At 33.1% G+C, this 25,168-nt stretch overlaps 1 protein-coding gene and 1 pseudogene across 1 annotated transcript; both read right to left on the minus strand.

Moving 5' to 3' along the window:
- Window positions 1–1,808: 1,808 nt before the first annotated feature.
- On the minus strand, window positions 1,809–3,170 carry LOC120214020 (protein MOTHER of FT and TFL1-like). Its single transcript, XM_039212027.1, has 4 exons — window positions 2,976–3,170; window positions 2,803–2,864; window positions 2,611–2,651; window positions 1,809–2,031 (listed from the first exon to the last, which is right to left on the minus strand). The coding sequence occupies exons 1-4, from the start codon at window positions 3,168–3,170 to the stop codon at window positions 1,811–1,813; spliced, it is 519 nt and encodes a 172-aa protein (XP_039067958.1). The 3' UTR covers window positions 1,809–1,810.
- Window positions 3,171–11,497: 8,327 nt separating this feature from the next.
- On the minus strand, window positions 11,498–19,548 carry LOC120214027 (annotated as a pseudogene).
- Window positions 19,549–25,168: the final 5,620 nt, after the last annotated feature.

Below are 25,168 nucleotides of genomic sequence, written 5' to 3' on the forward strand. Positions count from 1 at the left end.
TTCTTATTTATTATCCATTTTTTTAGTTTTTAATTTTTTTACAAATTAATTGCTTTATGTAATCACCATATTTTTACCCAACCTTAAGTCTATCATTATTAATTATTTCTATTATTATATTAGTATTGTTATTATACTATTATTATATTAGTAGTACTAGTATTATATTATGTTACTATTGTTAATATTATTAGCATTATTATACTATTATTATAATGAATTTTAAATTTATGGGTTAAATTAATTTCTAAATTTGATTTCTAAATTATTTTTTTGAGTTAAATTAATTTCTAAATTTGATTTGGTCTCTAAATATTTTATAATGAATTTTAAATTTATGGGTTAAATTGACTAAAAAATTTAAAGATTAATTTGATCAAATGTATTAAATTTAGGAGATAATTTAAAAAAACATATGACTCAATTTAATTAAATTTATTAAGTTCAAAATTCGGAATTAATTAGAATTAAAATAAGCCTAAAAGATTTAGATTAACGACTGGAAAAAAAGTTGGGTAATAAGTTAAGGCAAAAGAAAACAAAACAAAAAAACCAAGTTAGAAAGAAGTGCTTAGTTCAAGGGCAAAAAATGCATATTATTCTATATTCTAAATCAAATTTAAAACCCAAAGTTAATTAGAATTAAAATAATATTTTTCATTTAATTATTGATATTTAATTTATTAATCAATTAATTTTTAATTAATCTTTTCTTCATTTATAATATTAATCTTATTGAAATCTTAATTTAGTCTTTCTTATCTCACTAAACTTTATAAACTTTTTGAGTTAATTGCATCACATATACTCAAAGTATGATCCTCATTTTACATTGATCCTTAAACTTTTAAAAATTTCAACTTTCAATTTCATACCTTAACTATTGTTATCATTCTAAATTAGTCCTCAAACTTTTGAATATTTCAATTTCATCCCCAAATTATGACTTTCATTCTAAATTGGTCATCAAAATTTTTAGAATTTTCAATTTCATCCCAAACTATATGTATATATCGATCACATCCATTGTTGATAAAATCGTTAGGTTAAATTATTTACTATATATTGAATAAAATCTAGATTAATTATGGTTGAAACTAATTATATATTTGCATGAATTTGGTAATAAAATTGAAATATTCAAAATTTTGGGGATTAATTTAGAAAGAGGGTCATAGTTTAAGAATGAAGTTAGAATATTAAAAAATTTAAAGATCAGTTTAGAATGAGAGTTATAGTTTAAAAAAATTAGATTTTTCAAAAAATTTAAGGATCAATTTCAAATGAGAGTTAGAGTTTGAGGATGTGATGCAATTAACTCAATTTTTTTAATAATATAATTATAAATATAATATATGTTAAGAATTTTTTTTAGTTTTTGATAACATGCCTGTAGTTACAACCATTTTAATCTATAACATTTAGAAAGAACAATACTACACTTCTTTTACACTCGTTCCATTTATCGAAGTCATTTAAAAAGAACAACACTATACTCCTTTTACACTCCTAATTATCGAAGTCATTAACTGTCAAAATCACTTCATCGAAGTCATTAACTATTAAAATCACTTCATGTGTGGTTTTATGCATGTTAATAAAATTATATTTGTTAGTACACTGCGTCATAGAAGAGGTATAACTTAGCATGAAATATGAAGTGCCATACAACTTCTCAAACGTACAACTATTACACTTGCACAAACTACATTGCACAAAAACTATTATTAATTAACATTTAACCACACTCTCCCAACATACTGAAACCGCTTTTATATTTATATTGAGAAGAGAGCAGTGGAGATTCAACTCAACGCCTTCGGCTGATGGGCTCCTTTTGGGCGTTGAAATACACAGTGGCGACAGGCAGCCCCAAGTTGAGGTGGTTGGCGAAGAACCTAGTGCTGAAGTTAGCCCGCGATCCCGGTTGCAGCACCGCACCCAACGGCCCCTTCTGTTGGAACAGCACCAGTATGTACCGATGAATGCCTACAGGCGGCCGTGGCCCCATGTAAGCCACGATTTCCTTCCCTGAAATATTCTCACATAATTAGTAGTATTAAACTTGAAGACTATATCCCGACCGAAGCCACGTAGACAGTGTGGTTGCATGGCACGTGGCAACATATAAGAGAATCCAAAGCTAGGATGGGATGATACTTGTTGTTCAAACAACTAACCATGTGTCTGATCTGTGATGCATGCAATTGCAAAATACATTGAAAAATAGAAATTTCAGGGAAAAATTATTGGGTTGCAGCGAGTCAGTGAAATATAGACAGGGAATTTTCGTTTTGGACAACAATTGTTAAGGTTGTATTGGATCCTTCACCTCTAATTACCAGTGCAATATATATTGCTCAGTATATGCTCTACTGCTGCAAAATGCAAAATGTTTATCTCAGCACTAAACAATTTCCCAGCAAAAAAGGAAAAAGAAATTGTGGGTTGCATGTATGCATGCATGCAAGAGTTGGTTAATCTCGGGTGAGATGAAAGAGAATGGAAAGAAAATAAAACTAAATATCATCATGATTACAGGACTAGTTTCTGCTGAAATATGATTTCCCTCACTCAAATGATTAGGGAAGACGATATAAATATGTATACCTCTTGTGGGGTTGCTTCCTCCAGGAATGTCAGAAACTATCCTGAGACATGAAAGAAAATGATCTGAGTTAGGGATAGACTAGGATTTTAAATCGAATGCCTTCTTGATCCATCTCCGAACTGGGTGATGTTTTACGAGATGAGCTACATGATTATATTATAAAATATGCGCTCAAAAGATAAAACACACACCAGTGAACCCATTCACGCATGCTTGGCTCGCTGGGGCTCGGCGCATCAGGGTCAGTCATAACCTGGTTTAAAACCCATTAGCATGCATAATCAATTGCCACACTCAGGCATATCAACAAACATTAAACACTCATAAATATAACCCAGTTCAAGTAAAAAAAGGGGTAACGAACCAAAGTAAAAAGCTGGTCGGAGATGCCATCGATGGCGACTTTGGGAGGGTTGATAGCCATGGAAGGCTTAATGTCACAACCATTGCTGACATGCTTGGAACCGTAGTAAACGGACATGGTGACAGTGGGAACAAACATGTCGATAACGTCGCCGATGACACGACAGACGACGAGAGGATCGACGGAGGTAGCCATGGGTGAGAAGAAGATGAAGAGAATTTGGTAATTGGTGCAGTTGAGCCGAAAGGGATTTATAAAAGGGGAAGAGTGGGGTTAGATTAGTGTGACGTAAGTGGCATGCATAGGGCATCAAAAGGTGAAATCAGCCAGAGACTGCCACGTGCTTCCCCTACCAGCTGTTAAAAGAGGTCGCTGCAATTCCTTTTGTTTTTGTATCCTAGTAATGCAACCAATCTCTGCTACAAAATTTTAATAACCTTATAAATCGTGTATTTTGTCATCATTTATTTTTTGATTTAATTTTAATCATTCAATTATTTTAAAAATATATTTAATTAGGCAAGAATTTAAAACTTTTTATATTAGTTATTTATTTTATTAATGATGTTCGCCTTAAAAGTTTATTTATGTCTATCGTATATGAAAATATTTTTGTTATACATATATATATTCAACCTCAAAAATATTTATGAATCCCCCACTATACTTAACATTTCATTTTGATTTTGTTTCAGTTATCTATTGTAAAAAAATAAATATAACTATTAATACGGTATATTTTTTATTTTTAGGGCAAAGTACACAAATTGTCTCCTTACTATAAGATGATACTTTATAAAGTCTATCGATTATTAAAAGTTACAAAATGATCATTTGACTATATGATGTTACTTTTTTGAGTCCAACAACAATTAAAAGTTACAAAAACAGTCACTCGACTATTTCATATGTTCCGAACTCGTCATTTTTTTGTTAAAAAATTGATAGTAATCTGAGTTGGACGATAACATGTTAACTATGATATAATTGTTGTTTGAGATTTTGGGATCATATTTTATCATATTTCTGTCAAAAAATTAACGTCCAACTAAAATTGCCATCATTTTTAACAATAAAAGGATAAATTTGGAAAATATGAAATAGTTGGGTGACCGTTTTGTAACTTCTAATAGTTGAGAGACTAAAAAAGCAACATCATATAGTCAAAAGACTATTTTGTAACTTTTAATAGTCAATGGACTTAATAAAGCATCATCCTATAGTCAGCGAACCATTTGTACACCTTGCCCATTTTTTTAATGATAATGTAGTATTACCTTATGAGACATTATCATCATCGTTAACATTATTGATTTATAACAAAATGATCACTCAACATTTATTTTCATTATATTAATGATGTGGCAACATTAATAAAAATGTTAATATTTAATTTTACCCTTAAATTATTTTTAAAACAACAAATAAGTCATTTAACAATGATTTTATATCAAATTTACCCCAAAACCTTTTAATTTGAAAGTAAAAGAGACTATATCACCCTTATCGGACAAAAACAACAACATATAGCTAACAATAAAAATTAAAAGCAAAAGTAAAGCAAGTTTATGATTGTTTCTTCACCAGCAATTGAGTTCGCCATTGTTATGGTTGTTATACCTAGAATAGAAGTGGATATTACATCCAAATCTGCTTAAAGTGCGAATGTGCACAAACAATAATACAAAAATAAAGAATGATCAAAGCAATATCAAGAGTTTATATATTCAATAGTATTTGATTATCTTATGTCTAACAATCTACAACAAAATCTCTTAGTTTTGTTGAAACTAAAGAAACCCAGAAAGCAAATTCACTGCAAATCAACATATTAGAATCAATTGTGATATTTAAGCAAGTTAAAATTATGGTCCCAAGAACTAAAGAAAACGAAATGTTCTCAGTTATAAATAAAGTGTGTGCTTTAAACTTGGGTATAAGCATATGCAAACTAGAGATATGAGAGTTAGTTAGATTTAAAGAATACTTTACTACATTACAGTGGTAGTTGTATTATTTTTTGGGTGAAGAAATGGTGGAGGGATAAATGGGTTGTTTCTGTGTCACTTGAAGCTTTTGAGAAAGATATTTGAAAATGAAATGAAGTTAGGTAACATGAAATCAGTAAAATGATGAAAACTAAGGATAAATGAGTTGTTTCGATATCAGCTGAAACTTTTGCTACAAGGTTTCAGTCACTTGCTCCCTGGTTCGGATGGTTAAGATATCAACTTCAATACAGAATCCACATTATCCTTCGTCTTCTTTGGATGATGAGACATTCATTTTCATGGTTGCAACAACCTTCATAATATAGAACTTCAGAATATAGAAAGAGAACATTTGTATGTTTTCTGTTACCTTATGGTTCATTACCACCTATTGAAGCATAACTCATGCATGGAGCAAACAAAGCTATTGCTACACAAACATTAGGAAAAATTATAAATACGTCCCTTGATTGTTTTTTTTTGCGGACCAAAATCAAAGATTCAAGAAAAAGCTAACCCACTATTTTCTAGTCATTCATCAATAATGTTAACGTTCAAAGTAACATCGTTGGTCTCGTATCCTTTCTAGAAGTTTACAAATTGACTAATCCCCAACCGACAATAGTTCAAACCTCTTCCCTTTTCAAATTAGAAAAATTCGAGGTAAATTTGATATAAAATTATTGTTCAATGGCCTATTTGATGTTTTAGTAATAATTTAAGGGTTAAACTGAATATTAACCTTTTTATTTATATTGTCACATCATCAATTTATCGAAAATAACATTGAAGTGATAATTTTGTTCAAATCCATAGTGTTAGTGACCAGTTTGTCACTTTTAAAACTTCAATGAGGAAAACAAAAATTTACACAAACATTAGTGATTATTGTTGTAATTTACCAATTTTTTAACGAGTGGTCACAACGTAACATTAATGAAAATTAATTAGATAATGAGATCAAAATTACGAAAAATAATATGAGATAAATCTATGCATGAGTTACTACAAATATGTAATATCTAAATATTCATACGTTACAAGCTCCTTTCATCTCTGGCAGTTTGTGTAGGAAAAAGATTGGAAGGAAAGGAAAGAAATGCAAAAAGGAACGATAATTATGAGAAGAAAGGGGGAGAAGATGTTTATTTATTTAAACATAACAACACAACTCATACTCCGTCTACATTATGTAGAATCAAAATAGAGTAAAAACTCTAATTGATCGAGAAGAAGAAAAACTCTCTTTAGAATAATCTCACAAAATTGCAAAAGTGAATAACTCTTAAGAAAGCTTTCAAATGCTTATAATTAAACTTTGATTGTTGGATGATAAAACTCAAATACAAGTAGGGTATTTATAGGTTATAAGAAACAATCTAAATCACTCATTAAAATAATCACTAAATAATCTAAACCATTGAAATTAAAAACATGAGAAAATACTTAATTTCACCTAACTAAATTGATGTAAGCAATGACATCAAAACTAAATTGATGTAAGCAATGACATCAAATTAATTTAGGTGTGAACTTATTTAGGCTAATATTGAATTTTCAACACTCCCCCTCAATGTTAGCCTCCATTCTTTGAATCACGCCATACTGACGACGGAAATGTTCAAACTTTCCAACACTCAAGCTTTTTGTAAACAAGTCAGCAATTTGCTTATCTGTCTTGATTTGCCTCATCCAAATATCTTCTTGCAAAACTTTTTCCCTAACAAAGTGGTAATATACTTCCACATGTTTAGTTATTGCATGAAAAACATGATTCTCTGCCAGCCGAATTGTCGATTGGTTGTCACAATACAACGGAATTGCATAATCTACTGGTTGATGTAGATTACTCATCAACTGTATCAACCATGTACTCTCTTGAGCTGCCATTGTTGCAGCTCGATACTCAGCTTCAGTGGTTGACAATGATACCGTTGGTTGTCTCTTGCTACACCAAGAAATTGTTCCGGAGCCAAGCTTAAACACATACCCAGTTGTTATCTCTTGGTGTCATGATCTCCTGCATAATCAGCATCACAATAACCAACTAACTTGCAGTCTTCACCTTTCTTGTACAAAAGACCATAGTCAATTGTACTCTTCACATATCTCAGTATTCATCGAACTGTTTCCAAATGAGGCTTCTTTGGATTTTGCATATACCGACTCATCACACCAACTGCATAAGAAATGTCAGGTCGGGTTAAAGTTAAATAGATCAGACTACCTACCAATTGTCGATACATTGTTGCATCTTCCAAATCTTTTCCTTCATGTGCACACATTTTGACATTTGGTTCATTTGGCGTTGAAATTGACTTGCATTCGAGCATTCCAAACCTATTAAACAAATCTTTAGCATATTTCTGTTGACATAGAAATATTGCTTCGTGTGTACGAACAACCTCTAGACCAAGGAAGTGCTTAAGTTGTCCAAGTTCCTTTATCTGGAAACAAACTGATAAATTCTCCTTCGTTTGAAGAATTTTTGTCTCATCATCACCGGTTATGATTAAGTCATCCACGTAGACTAGCACGATAGCTAGCTTACCTTCATTGACTTTGACGAACAAGCTAGAATTTGCAGGTGTTACTGAATAGCCACTTTTCGTTAGAAATTCAACAATCTTACCATACCATGCCCTAGGTGATTGTTTCAATCCGTAGAGTGCTTTTCGCAGCTTACACACATGTTCAGGATTATCTTGACTCTGAAAACTCATCGGTTGGGTCATGTAGATCTCTTGATCTAGCTCTCCATGAAGAAAAGCATTCTTCACATCCATCTGCCACAAATTCCAGTCTTTGTTAGCTGCAAGTGCAAGTAAAACTCGTACGGTTGTAAGTTTTGCCACTGGACTAAATGTTTCATCATAGTCTAGTCCATATTGTTGAGAAAAATCACGAGCTACTAATCGTGCCTCGTACCTCTCGATTGACCCATCAGGACGACGCTTTATCTTGTAAACCCATTTGCAAGATATGGGTTTCACATATTTTATCTTTGGCACAAGATCCCAAGTTTGATTTTGCTGAAGTGCATCGATCTCTTCTTTCATAGTTGTCATCCACTCAGAACTCTGAAAAGCTTCTTCGAACGTCTCAGGCTCTGTTACTTCTTCAATTATGACTGCAATGGCATATTTGGGATTTGGCCTTCGTATTCTTGTTGACCTTCAGAGTTGAGATTGTGGAATTGAATCTTCTGTTTCATTAGGCCCACCTTCTTCGTTTGATTGTTGATACACGCCAGTTTGACAAGGATTCTGAGTCACTATTCATTCGACATCATCGCCATTTGGATCATCTGATCCATCTGAACTTGTTTGGAGTTGAACAACATAATCCCCATCTTTTGTTGTAACTTGTCTCTAAATTCTCTCGAATCTGGCAACACCTCCTTCTCCGAGGACCACCAAGAAGATGCTTCATCAAATACCACATTTCGTGACGTGTAGCATCTTCCACTAATTGGATCACAACATTTCCACCCCTTTCTCTGGCTGTCGTATCCGACAAAGATACATCTAACAACTTTCTTGTCAAATTTGCTCCGTAAATGATCAGGAACAAACACATAACATACACAATCAAATACTCGAAAGTAGCTAACTTTAGGTTTTATATTCCATAGTTTCTCAAAGGGTGAAACAAATCCTAACCTTGGTTGAGGAAGTCTGTTGATCACAAAGGCTGCAGTCCTCATTGCTTCAGCCCAAAACCTTCTAGGTACGTTCTTTGCATGTAGTATACTTCGACAAATTTCTACAAGATGCCGATTTTTTCTTTCTGCTACACCATTCTGTTGTGGCGTGTTGGCACAAGTGTACTGATGACGTATTCGACACTCCCTTAGGTATTGAGAGAATTTGTTTGATCTATATTCTCCTCCGTTATCTGTGCGCAAGCAATATATCTTCTTTCCCACTTATCCTTCAGCTGAGTCTCTGAACTCTTTAAACTTTGAGAATGTGTCAGATTTTTCTTTCATAAAGAAAACCCGCACATACCTGTAGAAGTCATCAATGAATGTTAACATGTACCGCATACCGCTAATTGACTGTTGCTTAACCGGTCCGAACACATCAGAGTTAACCAACTCCAACGGTTCTTTTTATTTAAACTTCAACTCGTCATATGGTAATTGGTGTGCTTTACCATACTGGCATCCCGCAAAGACCATGTCTGTTCTCAAGTCTAGTTGAGGAAGCCCCTTAAGCATCGACTTCTTCACCATCACACTTAGCTTGGAATAGCTAACGTGACCTAACCGCATGTGCCATAGATATGATGTCTCATTTTTTCTTGTCCTATCTACATATGCAGACTCTGCTGACATTACGTAAATTGACTCCAAACGTCGTCCCTCCATTGTTGGTGTTTCTGAGATTTTGACGTCACGATAAACATCTTGAAGTTGCACCTGATGATGTTAGTTGAGCCAAAGATAGCAAATTTTTCTTCATTCCTGGGACATGATAAACATCTTGAAGTTGCACCTGGTTAGTATTATATCGAGGCGTAACTATCGTCTTATCGATGTGAGTTATTGGTAACCTTAAGTTGTCAGTTGTCACCACCACACGACCTCCATTATACTCATACAGGTTTTGCAACTTCTGTTTTTCACCCATCATATGATTTGAGCAGCCCGAATCTACGATCCAATCATTCTTGTAGTCAATATGTTCTGGTGTTGTTACCGTAAGAGCTAATTCTTCTTCTTCCTTTGCAAATAACACTTCAGCATCCCAACCATCTTCATTATTCTCCTTCGAACTGGAAGTAGCAGTATTACTTTCAACATGCTTTTTCTTGGTCCAACAGTCTTTTTCCATGTGACCCATCTTCCCGCAGTTGTAACACTTGCCATAGAACTTTCTACTATTACCGCGATTCTTGGATGCTCCCCATGAATGAGGGCCTCCCTTTCCTTGGTAATTTTTCACCTTGTCGTAATCTTTTTTAGATCCACTGCTAGTATACCGCTAAAAAGTGCCTCTGCTTTTGCTGGTGTAGAGCGCTTCCTCTTCACCCTTCAGCGAGACTCCTCCTATTTGCTTGGCTATAGCTTCTTGACCTGCAAGCAAATTTTCGAACTCAACAAGCGATGGTTGTGTCGGCCATCCTTGTACAGCGACAACAAACCCTCGATATTCGGGTCTCAAACTATGGACAATTATTCTTTTTATCCTGGCTTCCCCAATAGCAGCTGTCGGGTCTAATTCTAAAATTTAGCGGCATATCGATTTCACCTTGTGAAAGTATTGGGCAACCACTATGCCGCATTGCACCATTGATAGAAGTTCATTCTCGAGAAGTTGTAATTTTGTATCGTTCCTCTTCGAAAAGAGTGTAACAAAAATGTCCCATGCTTCCTTTGGTATTTTAGCATCCCGAATGTGCTCCAACATTTCTTCTTCAATTGTGGTCTTTAAAGCAAACATTGTTTTACCTGCTTTAATTTTTCACTTTCGCAAGATGCCATTGGCATCTTCTACCGTCGGTTGTGTAACTTCACCACCACCGACAACTTCCCAAAGGTATTGACCTTGTAAGTATGACTCCATCTTCTACCGTCAATTGTAGTTTTTGTTGTTGAGCTTCTTGATTCCTCCAACTACTTGAAGATCACCCATCTTAATGGCAAGGCTTTGACTACACTGAACAAGCTTGAGTAACAAACGTGCAGAGTACTAAATTACTCTAAGCACAAAGTAGCTCATTTGTAATAACCCCGACAATAATCTCAAGAAATCTTTTTTGATGTGGAAGATCAGTTAAAAACTGCAGCCACAGAGCATACTTGGAATTTCAAGAGACCTTAAAAACGTGGATCGAATACCAATTGTAGAATCAAAATAGAGTAAAAACTCTAATTAATCGAGAAGAAGAAAAACTCTCTTTAGAATAATCTTACAAAATAGCAAAAGGGAAGAACTCTTAAGAAAGCTTTCAAATGCTTATAATTAAACTTTGATTGTTGAATGATAAAACTCAAATACAAGTAGGGTATTTATAGGTTACAAGAAACAATCTAAAGCACTCATTAAAATAATCACTAAATAATCTAAACCATTGAAATTAAAAATATGAGAAAAATACTTAATTTTCACCTAACTAAATTGATGTAAGCAATGACATCAAAACTAAATTGATGTAACCAATGACATCAAATTAATTTAGGTGTGAACTTATTTAGACTAATATTGAATTTTCAACACATTATTTTCATCATCACATAACAAACAAATACAGAACAAATAAGAAAAGCAGCTAAATGCAGATGGTATGTGTTTGATATGGATGTGGTGATCCAAATCTACACAAAGTCAAAAAATAAATATGAATATAGGAATAGGAAATAACACAAGGGGGGAAACCTAACCGGAAAAATGTCATGTTTTGTCACTTGTTCTACTAGTCAAAGAGCTTTCGAGGGAAACTTGATCGAAACTCGACGATTATTATCCGAGCGCACAAAGGAACGGTGGATACACAACTTCTAATGGCAGATACTAAGGGGAGACAATCGAAGGGTATCAGTTTTACCTCCTTCAGTTACCAGCATCTCTACTGTAGAACAGGTCGAGAGTTTTTGCTGGTATACGGTGGAGAAGTTCACGAGGGAATATGCGGAGCAACGTCCATGCCAAATCGAGTGACTGAAAGATGTTGCGGGTGTCATATGCTCCTTGGTGACTAATTTCCTTTCAAATTTATCCAAGAACTCCAAGTATAACTGTTACATTCAGGGACATCATGTTAGGTTCTAAGCAATTGCTTGACCAGAAAATGTTGCAAGAAAATTAATGAAGAAATGGAAATGAGTAAAACCAGATCCTCGGAAGAAAGTGCTTCTTCTCCAACCATAGCTTTCATGGCCTGCACGTCCTTCCCGATAGCATAGTTTGCATACAGCTGATGGTTAAAGGATTGACAAACAGAAGCAGAGTTAGATGCCTTTACATAAAACGGATCCGGATTGAAAATTTGAAATTATGCAGTAGTCATACCTGGCTAGACACATCAGCATGATCCCTACGTGTCATCCCCTCACCAATGGCACTCTACGAAAAAATATAGAAAAGAAAAATGGTTATAATTCATAGTAATTTACGGTTTCTATATTTTTTTCATCTTGAAAGATGAAAACTATCCTCCAGAAAAAATCAAGAGCTTTAACTAATGAGTGCTATCCAAACCTTCATCAGACGAGACAGCGACGGAAGCACATTGATTGGTGGGTATATTTGTCCAATTCAGAACGAAGGAAAATTTATTAATTAAAAAAACAAACTAAATTGTTATTCATACAAAGAAGAAAACCATATTTACTAAAATCCATTTTGAAAACAGATGAATGCCGTCAACATCACACACCATGACGAGCCACATTCAACCCATGTCAACTTGGGAAATTTACTAATGCAATGCAATTATGGAGGAGATACAGTTCCCATTAAAAACACCATACTAAAAATGAATTTTTTTGCATAAATCGATGAGAATCATGGTGATAATTTGTGAACCTTCGTATCTCCCAGATAGACAAGTTGATAGCTTGTACAGGCTACATTTAACATTACCTGTCTATTATAAAGCTGCCTGTCTATGTATATTTTCCCCTCTGTGATATATCCAGTAAGATCTGCCAAAAATAATAAATAAATAAATAACAAGAATGAAGTTCTGAATCAGAATTATAATTAAAGCAAGTATAGCAGTGCAAAAAGTTGATATGGTTAAAAGATCCATTACCATCATTTGGCATAGTAAGAATTGGAATGTATGATAGAACCCTTTCTCCCTTCAATTCGTCCAGCACGCTCATATATGGTGGCCAAATCAGTATACATGTATCCAGGATATCCACGTCTTCCAGGTACTTCTTCTCGAGCAGCAGACACCTGCATTAGCAATAATAGTTTACCTTGGTCAAATGGCATAACATTCTATAAAACAACATGGATTTAAGATATATTCACATAAATGCTTTCCGGAGTTGCATAGATATCTGAAATGCATGTATTAAATGTCAGGAATGAAAGATCAATCAGGATCATTAGCAATAGTGATAGTTTCATGGAACACTAAAGAGTTTGTGCCAATGAGACGTGGTTGTTTTTCATTACCTCACGGAGAGCATCAGCATAAGAACTCATGTCTGTAAGGATCACAAGAACATGCTTCCCACATTCATATGCCAAGTATTCTGCAGTTGTGAGAGCAATACGAGGTGTAATAATACGCTCAATTGTGGGATCATTAGCCAGTAGAGAAGAAAGTAGAAGCTAATTTCCAGCTATAAATAAATTTGAGTAGATGCAACCTCTCAACCAACCAACCCTTCCCATTTTAAAATAAATAAATGGATAAGGTTTTTGTATCGCAAATTGAATTATACCAGGTTTAGGAAAAGGGTCACTCTCTCCATTGAGCCATTTTCCTCAAAGTCACGTTTGAAGAACTGTGCAGTATCCATGTTTACACCCATAGCCGCGAACACATTTGCAAAATTATCTTCTTCACCATCCTGAAATCAGTGAGTGAAACAATCAGCTTTCATTAAACTTTGAATAGGTAGAAAGAAACAGCCATATCAAGGATAAACATGTCTGTTTTCAATAGTAAGAAATATTGGTGGAAACAGATAAGAACCAACACAAAGTACAAAATGTTTATTTTCTTATGTCTCATCAATTTTGAGTTCACTCCAAAGGAACAAGCAACTGGGCAATGACATACTATGAAATTAAAATTTCAATTGAAAAAAACTTCATTAAAAATTTCATAGTTGATTCACAATTAGCACATTAACTCATTCAAACCATCAAGGATGTCAGATTACTACCAGAAAAGCAATACTAGCACATGAACTTTACCTCAAGAAGATCTCCCGACTTCTCCAAACGTTTCACCAAACCAGCCTGACGACAAATCTGAGCAGCAATTTCATTATGAGGAAGACCAGCAGCTGAGAAGAGAGGGATTTTTTTGCCCTCTAGCAATTGAATTCATGACATCAATTGTTGAAATCCCTGTCTGTATCATTTCTTCAGGATAGGTTCTCTCACTAGGATTAATAGAACTCCCTACAAAGGAAAAGATTAAAGGATAAGTAATGAAGCTGACAAACTACTTATTGCAAGTAACTTATACAGTTGAATTATCATTCATTCCACAACACTTCCTACCAGAGATATCCAAATATGCCTCAGGCAAGATAGGTGGACCATTATCTATTGGCTTGCCAGAGCCATTGAAAATGCGCCCAAGCATATCTGAAGAGACGGGAGTTTTCAACACCTACAAAATAGAGTGAGGAGAAGGAATACAGGAAAATGAGTTTAAAAAAAAGAAGAAAAATTCAGAGGGGTAAAAATGAAATAGTTTTCCAATGCACTCAAAACAGACTCTTCAGGTATTCCCAGTTTTTTCTACCTTAGCTTCCCGCCGATTAATGCAAACATCAGACGCCATAATGATTCACAAGAACCAGGAAGTAGCAGACACCAATACTAAAATAAGTTTAAAGAACATTGCAAAATTCAGTTGCTCTTTTCCTTCCTTCCCCCACCCCCACCCCCCGATTTGTTGTAAGTGCTTGCCTCAATACATTTGAGTATATTTCACATTTACAAACTATACAAATAACTAGTAACACCTCTTCAAGGCATGTTAACTAAATTACACTAAACATGATACTGAGTACTTGTTTCTCTATGGGCATAAGAACAACTCAGCATAAAAATGGTTGGCATAAACTACCATTTCCTGATGATTATTATGTCCAAAAATAAATAAATATAAACAGTAGTGTATAGGCTTGATTGCATAAATTTAACCTTGTAATAAGAAAGGATGGAAATGGAATGGACTCGGATATGACGGGTATGGGTATGCTTCCAACAGGAGTATATTTTTTTTGATAGGAATATTAGGCCTCATTAAAAACCTCCTTCATGATTAATGGAACTCTGAAAAAATTCCTTAATCAGCAGAAGGAGGAAAAGAGTGCCTTGGATTTTATTAATAATAAACTTAATACAATAGATTACAAAAACCTAGAACTCCTTGAAGGAGATCGACAACCTAAATAGTTACAACCTTAAAAACAACATAAATATCAACCAATTCCAGCCTTAGCTAGAGCGTCTGCCTCTAGATTAGCTGCCCTATTAACCCATCTAATAACACCTTCACAGAGTCTAAGTTTTTCAATAATATCTTTAACAATGTAAGCATAAACAACAGGACATGAAACGAAATCCCTAACCCAGTCAACTGCCACCCTACAGTCACTCTCAATGATCAATCGATCCTTGAATCTGTGTCGTATAGTGTGAAAGAAAGATAAACCCTTAAGGATAGATTTCAATTCCATCAAAGTAAGAGGACCAGGTCCTGCGGATTCCTTGTAAGTGTCTATGATTGTCCCATTATCATCTCTCAAAACACCACCTATCCCACTTCTCTTCCAATCAGTAGTAGTAGCAGCATCGACATTTAATTTGATGAAGCCCTTTGGGGGAGGGGACCAATTAATCACAGTTGCAATCGGTTTGGAGTTAGGAGAACAAGAATCCCCTAAGGAAGGATCTGAAATAAGCAAATCCTTAGAGATCGAAACCTGTTTGTACTTAGCTAAGTACTATGAAGCTAGCCTGAACCTAGCTAAAAAGAAGAGTTCTGCTTGATCTACCTTCCCTCCTTCAAATACAATATAATTTCTGAATTTCCAAATTGTCCATAGGACAACCCCTGGAATAAATGACCATATGGTCGAATTAATCCTCAAATCAGCCCATGCTAGGAGAAATATTTTTGCATCAACATGAAAGACAGATTGAATGTTCCAGAACCTAATAAATTTATTCCAAATGCTCCAAACCACCGAACAAGTAAAAAATAAATGGGAGGGTGTCTCATCAAACTGCTTGCAAAAAGGACACAACAAGTCATCTATACCCATCATACCTCTTTTAACAAGAGATGACTTCACTGCTAGCTTCTGTAGAATAACTTGCCATACAAATGTCTCCACTCTTGGAGGCAATAATCCACTCAAAACAACATTCTTCTAGAAATTAATCTCTGATGAACTTGAGGTCCCTGAATAACACTGACTAACACAAGATTTCACAGTAAATACCCCATCTCCAGTGCCTTTCCAGACCAGTACGTCAGATGAATCAACCGAAAGGGAAATATTTGAAATAATTGTCATCAAATTAGACCACTACTCATATTCCCAATCATTCAATTCCCTTCTTAAATGTATATCCCAAAACCAGCTGCCTGAGCTAAAATCACCAAACTCAGATAATTTTCTAGTTTTGTTTAAGGAAATGGAAAACAATCTCGGAAAAATTATCTTTAATGGTTGATCCATTGCCCAAACATCTTGCCAAAATCGAATGCTACCCCCATCGCCAACTTGAAAAGAATAGTTGCTTCTAATTTTACAGCCAGTAGGGTCTATTTTGTAATGATTGTTCACCACGGATCTCCAAATCAATGAAAATTTGGGTGTAACCTTATTGTCAAATAGCAGTAAAGACAAGTCTAAATTGTATTTAGAACAAATCAATTTCCTCCCTACAATAGAAAGAGAGGATGCCTTCCAACTTCTTGTTGAAACTATGAACCACTAGATCCCATAGGGTCATATCCCCAAACTCATGTCTGGATAAGCATCGGAAAAAAGGTGTAGGACATGGGTACTTATTAAAGAGTTGGAGAAACATGGAAAATAAGTAATAGGCTGCTAGTTATTAATGTTCATATCCTTAATGGATATGACATGTTCTGTGTTACATTCTTTTTAAGGTAGAAAACCATGGTGCTAAGCAAAAATATAAATGGCTAATTGAACCATATACTAAATCTGCAATTTGAAGTAAACATAAATTTTTTATCTTAGAGTGTGTTTGGATGAGGAATTTTGAGGATATGATTCATTTTATCAAGGTTTTTAAAATCTTAAAAATGAAATTCCTTGTTTGTGTAAAAATAATTAGGAACTTTAAAATGTACAAGGAATTTTTAAAAAGGGATTTTAGTAGCACAAATCCCTTATTCAAATTTCACCTAAATAGTTTATTTTTTTTTTAAATTCCACCCAATCTGATGTTGAAATGATGCATTTCAAACTGCTAGTATTTTAAAAGTTCTCCAAAATTTTAAAATTTCTCATTCAAACACACCCTTAGAAGATAAAATATTACAATAATAATAACTAGTATAATGCCAAAAGAGAATCTTAGCTCATTGCACAACATAAAATGTCTACAAGGTCTAGTAATTACAAAACTTAGTTCCCTTCTGGTCTGCTGAAGAACCAGGCATGTCAAGATTCAAGAAACTGCACATCAGCATGCCTTGTAATGTCTAAACACATACAATCAGATAAATAATCCCAACCAGCTATCTTAATTAAAAATTTCAACAACAGGAAAAGCAGAGATTTAATCATTTTGCAGGTGTGTTGAAGGTATGATATTTTCATATCAAATTAGGAGATTCAAGAAAAGTATTAAACATAAAAGACAAAAGCAAGACATTATATTACCTCTCCTGTAAATTGCACAGTTGTATATTTGTTGTCAATTCCAGATGTTCCTTCAAAAACCTAAACAACGAGACATATAAGAAGAGCATATGAAGAATAAATGCATCATAAGTAGATGTTATTCGTTTTGGCATGATGTACAAGTGCATAAAACAGGAATTCATAGTTACGAAGGAAAGCTTGAGAATTTTAGATAGAAAATACCTGAACAACAGACTTTTCTCCATCAACTTCAAGGACTTGACCACGTCTGGTTGTTCCATCCCCTAAACAAATATTAACAATTTCTTGAAATTTGGGTCCCTAAAAAAGGCATGAACCCTTAAATAATGAGTTAAAATACAAACTAAACAAGCTTGAGAATGATACTACATAATGAGTGAGAAAGCCAAAACTTGCCTTCACTTTATCAAGAATTACTAAAGGCCCAGCAACTCCAGAAACTGTTCTATATTCTGCAATCAACTCAAGAAAAGTAAAGAAGTATTCTTTTATGTTTACCAGTTTCTTTCATTAAACAGTTTCTTTCATGCAACAATTCTTGCTAGACACAACGCATGTGGCAGCTTAACCAGAATCTTATCACCAATTCAGCCCTCAAGATCGGACCTCACAATTCATAGCTAAAACACAATCCATTAAAAGAAAAGCAAACTAGGATTCTCATGATGATGATGATGCAACTAGTTTAGAACAAGCAGTTTACCCATGCCAATCTCCAGTGTTCCCTCCTCCATGCCATTAATGTTTTCTGCCTTACCCATTTTGTAGTTCTGTCAGGAAAGAAAGCCGCAATGAGACGGAAAATTCATTTTTGGGCAAGAAATGCGAAAAGTAAATAAAAAATAATATTTTTTTTTTATAAAAAGAACACTCTAATTCCATTCTCAATCTCCAGAAAAAATTCAAAGGCAAAAAACCTAGAAGCTTAAAAATGTGTTAAACATGTCAGGCTTCATTCTCTAAACCCGTCTAGCAAATTCCATAAGCTTGAAAAGTAGTTAAGTTATGGAGATTTGTTAGATTATTGGTTTTGATATTTGCCCTTTAACTATTTCCGTCAGTTTAACAAGAAAAGAAAACAGTAGAAAGCAAAATTTGCAATTGACTGAAAATTATTAATGTTTAAATATAGCAGGAATTCTTGCTATACAGTACAAGTTTTAAGACATTTTGTTCTCCTAAATGTTACATTTTCATCTTGAAATCTTCAAAAGCACAGTTTCTGTTTGTATCTGAACACACTGTTTCCTTTTTTAATTCTGGATTAACATAATATACATAATGAATGAGAGAAATAAAAGAGCATGGAGAGAACTCTCAACACGAAGATCAAGTAGTAGAAGTAGCAATCAAAGCCGCACCTTAATAAATAAACTTACAAACGGAACAGTTGCTAAAAGAACAACTTTCCCTATTTATGAATAAGAATCGAATTCCACTAGTTTTCAGATTAATCTCAATTTCATAGTTTGCTACACTTGAAATCTATTCAATAAAATAACTTCCTTTAATCTTTAGTTATTCCACAATCGCTGTTAATCATATAATCAGAATCTGGAATCTATTACTAACAATATGCACTAATCGCGTCATTCTAAAATCACAGAAATCATAATCTTACTTCCATTTAATGAGGACTCAACTACACTAATGAGCTAAGCTACAGATCATGAAACTTCAATCATCAGAAATGGTTCAAAGACAACTAGAATTGAAAACTAAAATTCCTTGCCAACAAAATTAAGAAAATAAACTTCTTATATTAAAAAATGAATCAAAATTAAGAGAATTAAACAACGTAAGAAAAATTGCAAACCAGTAGGAGGAACGGATCGAATTAGAGAGGAACTGGATTAAGTACGATTAGTTAAAGAAAATTAAATATTAAATTGAAATTTATTGAATGGAAAATGAGATTTTTGAAGGAGAAGGAACTTCCAATTTTTGTGCGTTTTCTGTTTCACGGGAAGCAGCGAAGGAGCGAGACACGGGAATAAACTAAAAAGTGAGATCCACTGTGTGACTACAAAAACAAAAGATTAAATTACGTGTTTAGTACTTAAATTATATGTTTTGATCTGTTTAAATATTTAGCTTTTTATTTTTTTTTAAATAATACATAACGTTTAGTTTTTACTTCATTTATTATTTTTATAACATATTTTCTGTGGGTAAATTTCATCATTCATCACTCGACTATCTTTCACTCTTATTTTAGTTACTGAAGTTTAAATTTTTTAATTTAATTACTTAACTTTCAAATTACTTCTAATTTAATCGCTCTAACTTTTAAATTTATTTTTTATTTTTAATTATATATAAATAAAATAATAATAACAATTGCATGAAAAATTATTAATAAAAAATTAGAGTCATTAAAATGGTAGCAATTTGAAAGTTGAGTAGTTAAATTAAAAAATTTTAAACTTTAGTACAAAATATAGTGAGAAAATAATTGAGTGATGAATGATGTAATTTACTCATAAAAAATAGTTAAGTTTTTAACGACGAGGTACTAAAATAAAATAAAAACTAAACATTAGTTATGGTTTTGAAAGAATTGAAAGTTTAATGACAAGGTACTAAAATGAAACAAAAACTAAACATTATGTATGATTTTGAAAAAATTGAAAGTTTAAGTATTAAAACATACCAAATCTGATAGTCTAGCTACTAAATATGTAATTTTTACTAAACAAAAATAATTAGATAAGGTAAATTACTTGAATAATTAAAAGAGGTGTTAATGTTTTTGCATCGAGTTGGTCTATTTATTTATTAGCTTGAGTTATTACATGAACTTGAGCGCATTCATGATGTCTTTTATGTCTCTATGTTGAGGCGTTATCATTATGATCCATCGTATATAATTTTTGTTGAGAATGTTGAACTGAAACCTGATTTGAGTTATGAGGAGGAGCATATTCAGATCTTTGCCTTTGAGGATCGTGTTTTGAGAAGTCGACGTATACCTATGGTTAAGGTATTTTAGAGTAATTGTAGTCTTTTAGAGGCCACCTGGGAGGCTTGGAAGTCAATGAAGGAGTAATTCCCTCATCTTTTTTCGTCAAGTAAAATTTTAAGGCCGGAATTTTCTTAATGGGGAGAATTTTCATACCCCTAAAATTGGGGTTGAATTGCAAGGAATTTAAAGTTTCTATGTTTTTTCGCAAGCTCTCAAGAGTGTGAGCACTAATGTTGTAGTTTACCCAAAAGTTAGGTTATTTTAAAAACCATGTTCGTTTTTTCCCCGCTCCTGATTGTGCTAAAACCTTTTCATCAGTCATCTTGATTTTTCTTCTATTTTGTCATCATTGTATCGTGATGGGTCTCACTGTCGGCGTCATTCACTTGGTCTCGTTGTTTCGGCTTCTCTGATACTCTCAATTTTCTCTTTACCGTCTCCATTAACGATCGAGGAAGGGAATTTTGTTTCGAGTTTTGAAAAAAATCGTAGTTCTGCCTTGCTCCACCGTAAACCGACCCTTGTAAGTTACTTCTCATGCCTTGAAACATAATCCTAGAAATTTTCGTTATAAACTGGCAACTGGAAGGGTCTTCATGCACCTTATACTTTGACCGTTGACTTTGTCTATTTCCGTAGTTCTTTTTGTCAAATTCTGACTCGAAAGTCATGTTTTGCATCATTTGTCACTTAAAGTCTCAATTATGTTAAGTGAATTATGAGATTTTGGATTCACTTTTTGTTGTTATGTTCTGAAGGTGAACATGTGTCTCCGCATCGCTCTCCAATAGATCATGATCGCTCATGTTTAAACCATTTTGATTCCTCATATTCGTCTTGAGATACACATAAATATTATTTAGTGACTTAATAGTCTATTTCTATTTAGATAAATAATTTTCGTACTTATACAATAGTATATTATTATTAGGTTCCCAAGTCACATAACTTAGTACTACCGATCGTGGGAAGCATAGGAATTAGCCAGCACCAATTAGTATTATATGTGTGCTCCCTTGACCTGTTCGACACATTTAATGTTTTATAATATTGTATGACATGTTATTGGAACACATGTTTGTAACCTTATTATATTTATTTGGAAAAGTCTTATTCTTTATTAATGTTGCATCACAATTAATTTGTATATTGGTGCATTTCTTCATCTGCATGAGATTTTATCTATGTTTTGCTTCTACATGAGATTTTATTCACGTCCTATTTTTGTATGGGATTTTATCTTTGTATTGTTTCTGTTTGGAATCTTCTTCAAAGGGCTATATCCACATTCTAATTTTTGTATTCTGATTTGAGTACCTTTTCGGAAGGTAACGTTCTATTCTATTTTTTTGTGGTGGAAGGTAATGTTGTATGAAATCTCTAATATAATATTCATGTAATGAACTGTTAATTTATTACTATGGGTGTTTGACTTATACATCATATCATATCTGAAGTATTTAATGTTTGTTATTAATATTTGTTACACACACTAAACTTTTTAACTCATTCTTTTAGTTTATGTCTTTTCAGATTTCTCTAACCTTTAGGATTACGATCGGTATTTAGACGATTGTCTAGTAGCACGAACTATTTTCAGACATCTTATGGACATTTTCAGACTTTATTTTATTTTTTTCGTTAACTTTTTATATATTTACTATGTATTTTGATATTGGACTTCCAACTCGTATTATGATATATATATATATTATGAACTCTTATTACTGTTTACGAATTTAAATCAGTTTTCTGACGATGCATATTATAATTTGAGAATTTTCATGACTTTTGTTAATATGGATTGGTGTTGTATCTGAGATTTGGTTGTAATGTCTAGGTCGGGTCTAGAGCGTTACAAATTTTATGTCATAATCCTTTTTATCTCATAATATCTTGATAGAATATAAATCATGAAAAATGTCAACCTTATATCACTTTATCTTTAATTTCTCGATACTCAATTGAAATGATTAAATAAATGATATTGATCTCTATCAACTCATTTAAGCACATCCATGCATTTTTTAGTCTCAATCATCGAAGGGACCTAAGATATCTCTCTTATGATAAGAGGGATAAATTTCATCTTAATCACTCATATCTCACTACACGATTCTCGTCATGTTTAAGCATAACCTTTATAATCATCTTATTAAAGACGACATTTGATTTTGTCAAAATATAATAATCAAAATTTTGAAAACTATAATAACTTAGGTCTAAGGATTTAATGACATAACTGTTTGAGATTAATATATAACTTTAATCCATCTATTAATCTCAAAACCAGTCGATCCAATATTTGTTCTCAAAAAGTACATACGAATTTGATTTGAATCTCATTCACATATTCATCTCATGAATATCTATTAAATTTCATATAATTATATTTTATTATTATTCCCACAATAATAACCGATTAAAGATATTTAGAATAATTAACAATATTATTCAAGGATATTAATAATAACAAAGTACATACAAATTATCGTAACCGGTTTTCGTCCGGGCACGAATTTTTACTTGGTGGGAAAAGTGATGTGAATAAATTAATGATTTTGATTTTTAAAAAAATATTTTGGGAGTCGCCATCGGCCTTTTGGGTCAGGTAGGTCGAATACCTAAAAATCATCTTTTAAAAGAGCTTTTAAGAAAACATCGATTAAAAGATAAATTGATCTGCGTTTTAACCAAAAATTCATTCTTTTTAATAATAAAAAGGGATTCGTGGTCGGTTTCGTTTAGGGAAGGATTAGCACCCCTACAACGCCCAAAATTGGTACTTTTTAATTATAAATTGTCTCTATTATTAGAAATTAAAAATTAAAAATATATTTAATTTATAATCCTATTATTTTAAAATTATAATTATGAAAATATATATATTAATTTATATATATTTATAAATAAAATATTTTTTTATTTAGAAATATCAGAAAATGACTTATAGGTGCCTTAAGACAACTATTTTCTTTGATATTAAAAAATAAATAAATAATTTATATAATTTATAAATAGGATATTTATTTATTTAAAAATATCAGAAAATGGACATCCAGTTATTTTAAGACTGCCCTTTCTTAATATTGAAAAATAAATAAATATTAAAACATGATTAAAATAAGTTAAAAGTAATTAAATAAGATTTTAATAAATAAAAAAATATTATTTATTATAAATATATATTTATAACTAAATAATAATAATAGTAATAATAATTAAAAGTATATTAAATTAACATATAACTAAACAATGAAAAAAATTAAAATTATATATTTAAAATAAATAAAGTTTATAAAAATTGAAAATAGTGACTAAATTATAACTTAATAGAATTAAATACATAAATCATAATTATTTAAAAATTCAGTGGCTAAATATGTTATTCTACCTTTTATTAATTTAGTGACTAGATTAAAATTATATTAAATTTGAATGTCAAATTAAAAGAAATTAAAACATGTTATTCATGGTTTAAAATATTAATTAATAAAGTTACAAGGACTAAATTGGTTATTTACTTAAAATATCTATTATTATGCAAAGGACTAAAATAAATAAAATTAAAATTATAAAACCAGATTAAAAGGATCATAAATTGATTTAGTGACTAAATTAGAAAATTACAAATCTAAGGGACTGCGGACGGGATTTAACCACGTATGTAAATTACGCATATACTCCTTCCCAAAACGACGTCGTTCGGGAAGGGATATATATTTCCCTTCAAAGCTGGCCCGAAGGGCCGGCAGCCTCATTCTTCTCTTCTTCCTCTCTCAAATCTGAGAGAGAAAATTTTTCTCTCTTTTTTTTCTTAAAGCCTCCGGCCGGCCGCCTTGCTCCGGCGCCGACGCTCCCTCCGGCCACCACTCACGGTGGCCGAAAAATACAAAATACTCTTAAATCAAAGCCCCGATTTTTCTAAGCCTAAATCCAAGGTTGTTCTCGCATAAAGTCTTACCAATTTTCGTAGATCTAAACGAAACCGAAGTTTTATCTTCGGTTCTACAATGGTTCAGGCGACTCTTCGAAGTCCTCCGATGATGGTAAGTATTCCAACTTCTTTTCTTTCGGTCTGTATTTTTCTGGGATCGTTGGTGTAGTTCTTTGCTCTCTGTTTTTGTTTTTTTTGTTGCTCTATGTTGATTGCCGTGGTTGCCTTCTCTCTCTTGTAGGGAATTGTGGCTTTTATGGCCACCTCGGTGCTCCTCTTCGGACTGGTTAAAGAATGTAAGCCTCGATGAGTCACCAAAGCTAGGCTGGTGACTCACCGTAGGGATGGTCGTGGGATGCCATCTGGTGTTCTGGAATTCTCGTTTGGTGTCGTGGCAACAACGGAGCAGCGTGGAGGTTTCTGGCGAGGCGACTGGAAGCTGAATCGCCAACGTGGAGGCTGGATGAGACACATGGCCCTAGGGTTATGATACCCTAGGGTTTTCTTTGCTGGAGTCATTTGGGCCATTGGATCAAAACTAGATCCAACGGCAGCAAGTTGAGGCGGTTGGATGATGATATGGAAACCCTAATCTAGTTTTAGGGTTTAGCTAGGCCATCTGGATCTGGGTTACTGTTGGGCCTGATGTATCCGGGTTGGGCTTGGAACTGTAATTGGGCCCCGATTTTGGCCTGTTTGTAATAATAATAATTTTAATAATAA

The sequence above is a fragment of the Hibiscus syriacus genome, unplaced genomic scaffold, assembly GCF_006381635.1.
Source record: "Hibiscus syriacus cultivar Baekdansim isolate YM2019G1 unplaced genomic scaffold, ASM638163v2 tig00110050_pilon, whole genome shotgun sequence".
NCBI lineage: Eukaryota > Viridiplantae > Streptophyta > Magnoliopsida > Malvales > Malvaceae > Hibiscus > Hibiscus syriacus.

What these genes read in the sequence shown, in the direction of transcription:
- LOC120214020 (XM_039212027.1), bottom strand. Translation starts at nt 3,170, where the DNA reads ATGGCTACCTCCGTCGATCCTCTCGTCGTCTGTCGTGTCATCGGCGAC. An exon ending in CCGACCAGCTTTTTACTTTG is followed by an intron (nt 2,865 to 2,975) that starts GTTCGTTACCCC and finishes GTTTTAAACCAG; the next exon opens with GTTATGACTGACCCTGATGC. An exon ending in AGGAAGCAACCCCACAAGAG is followed by an intron (nt 2,032 to 2,610) that starts GTATACATATTT and finishes AGAATATTTCAG; the next exon opens with GGAAGGAAATCGTGGCTTAC.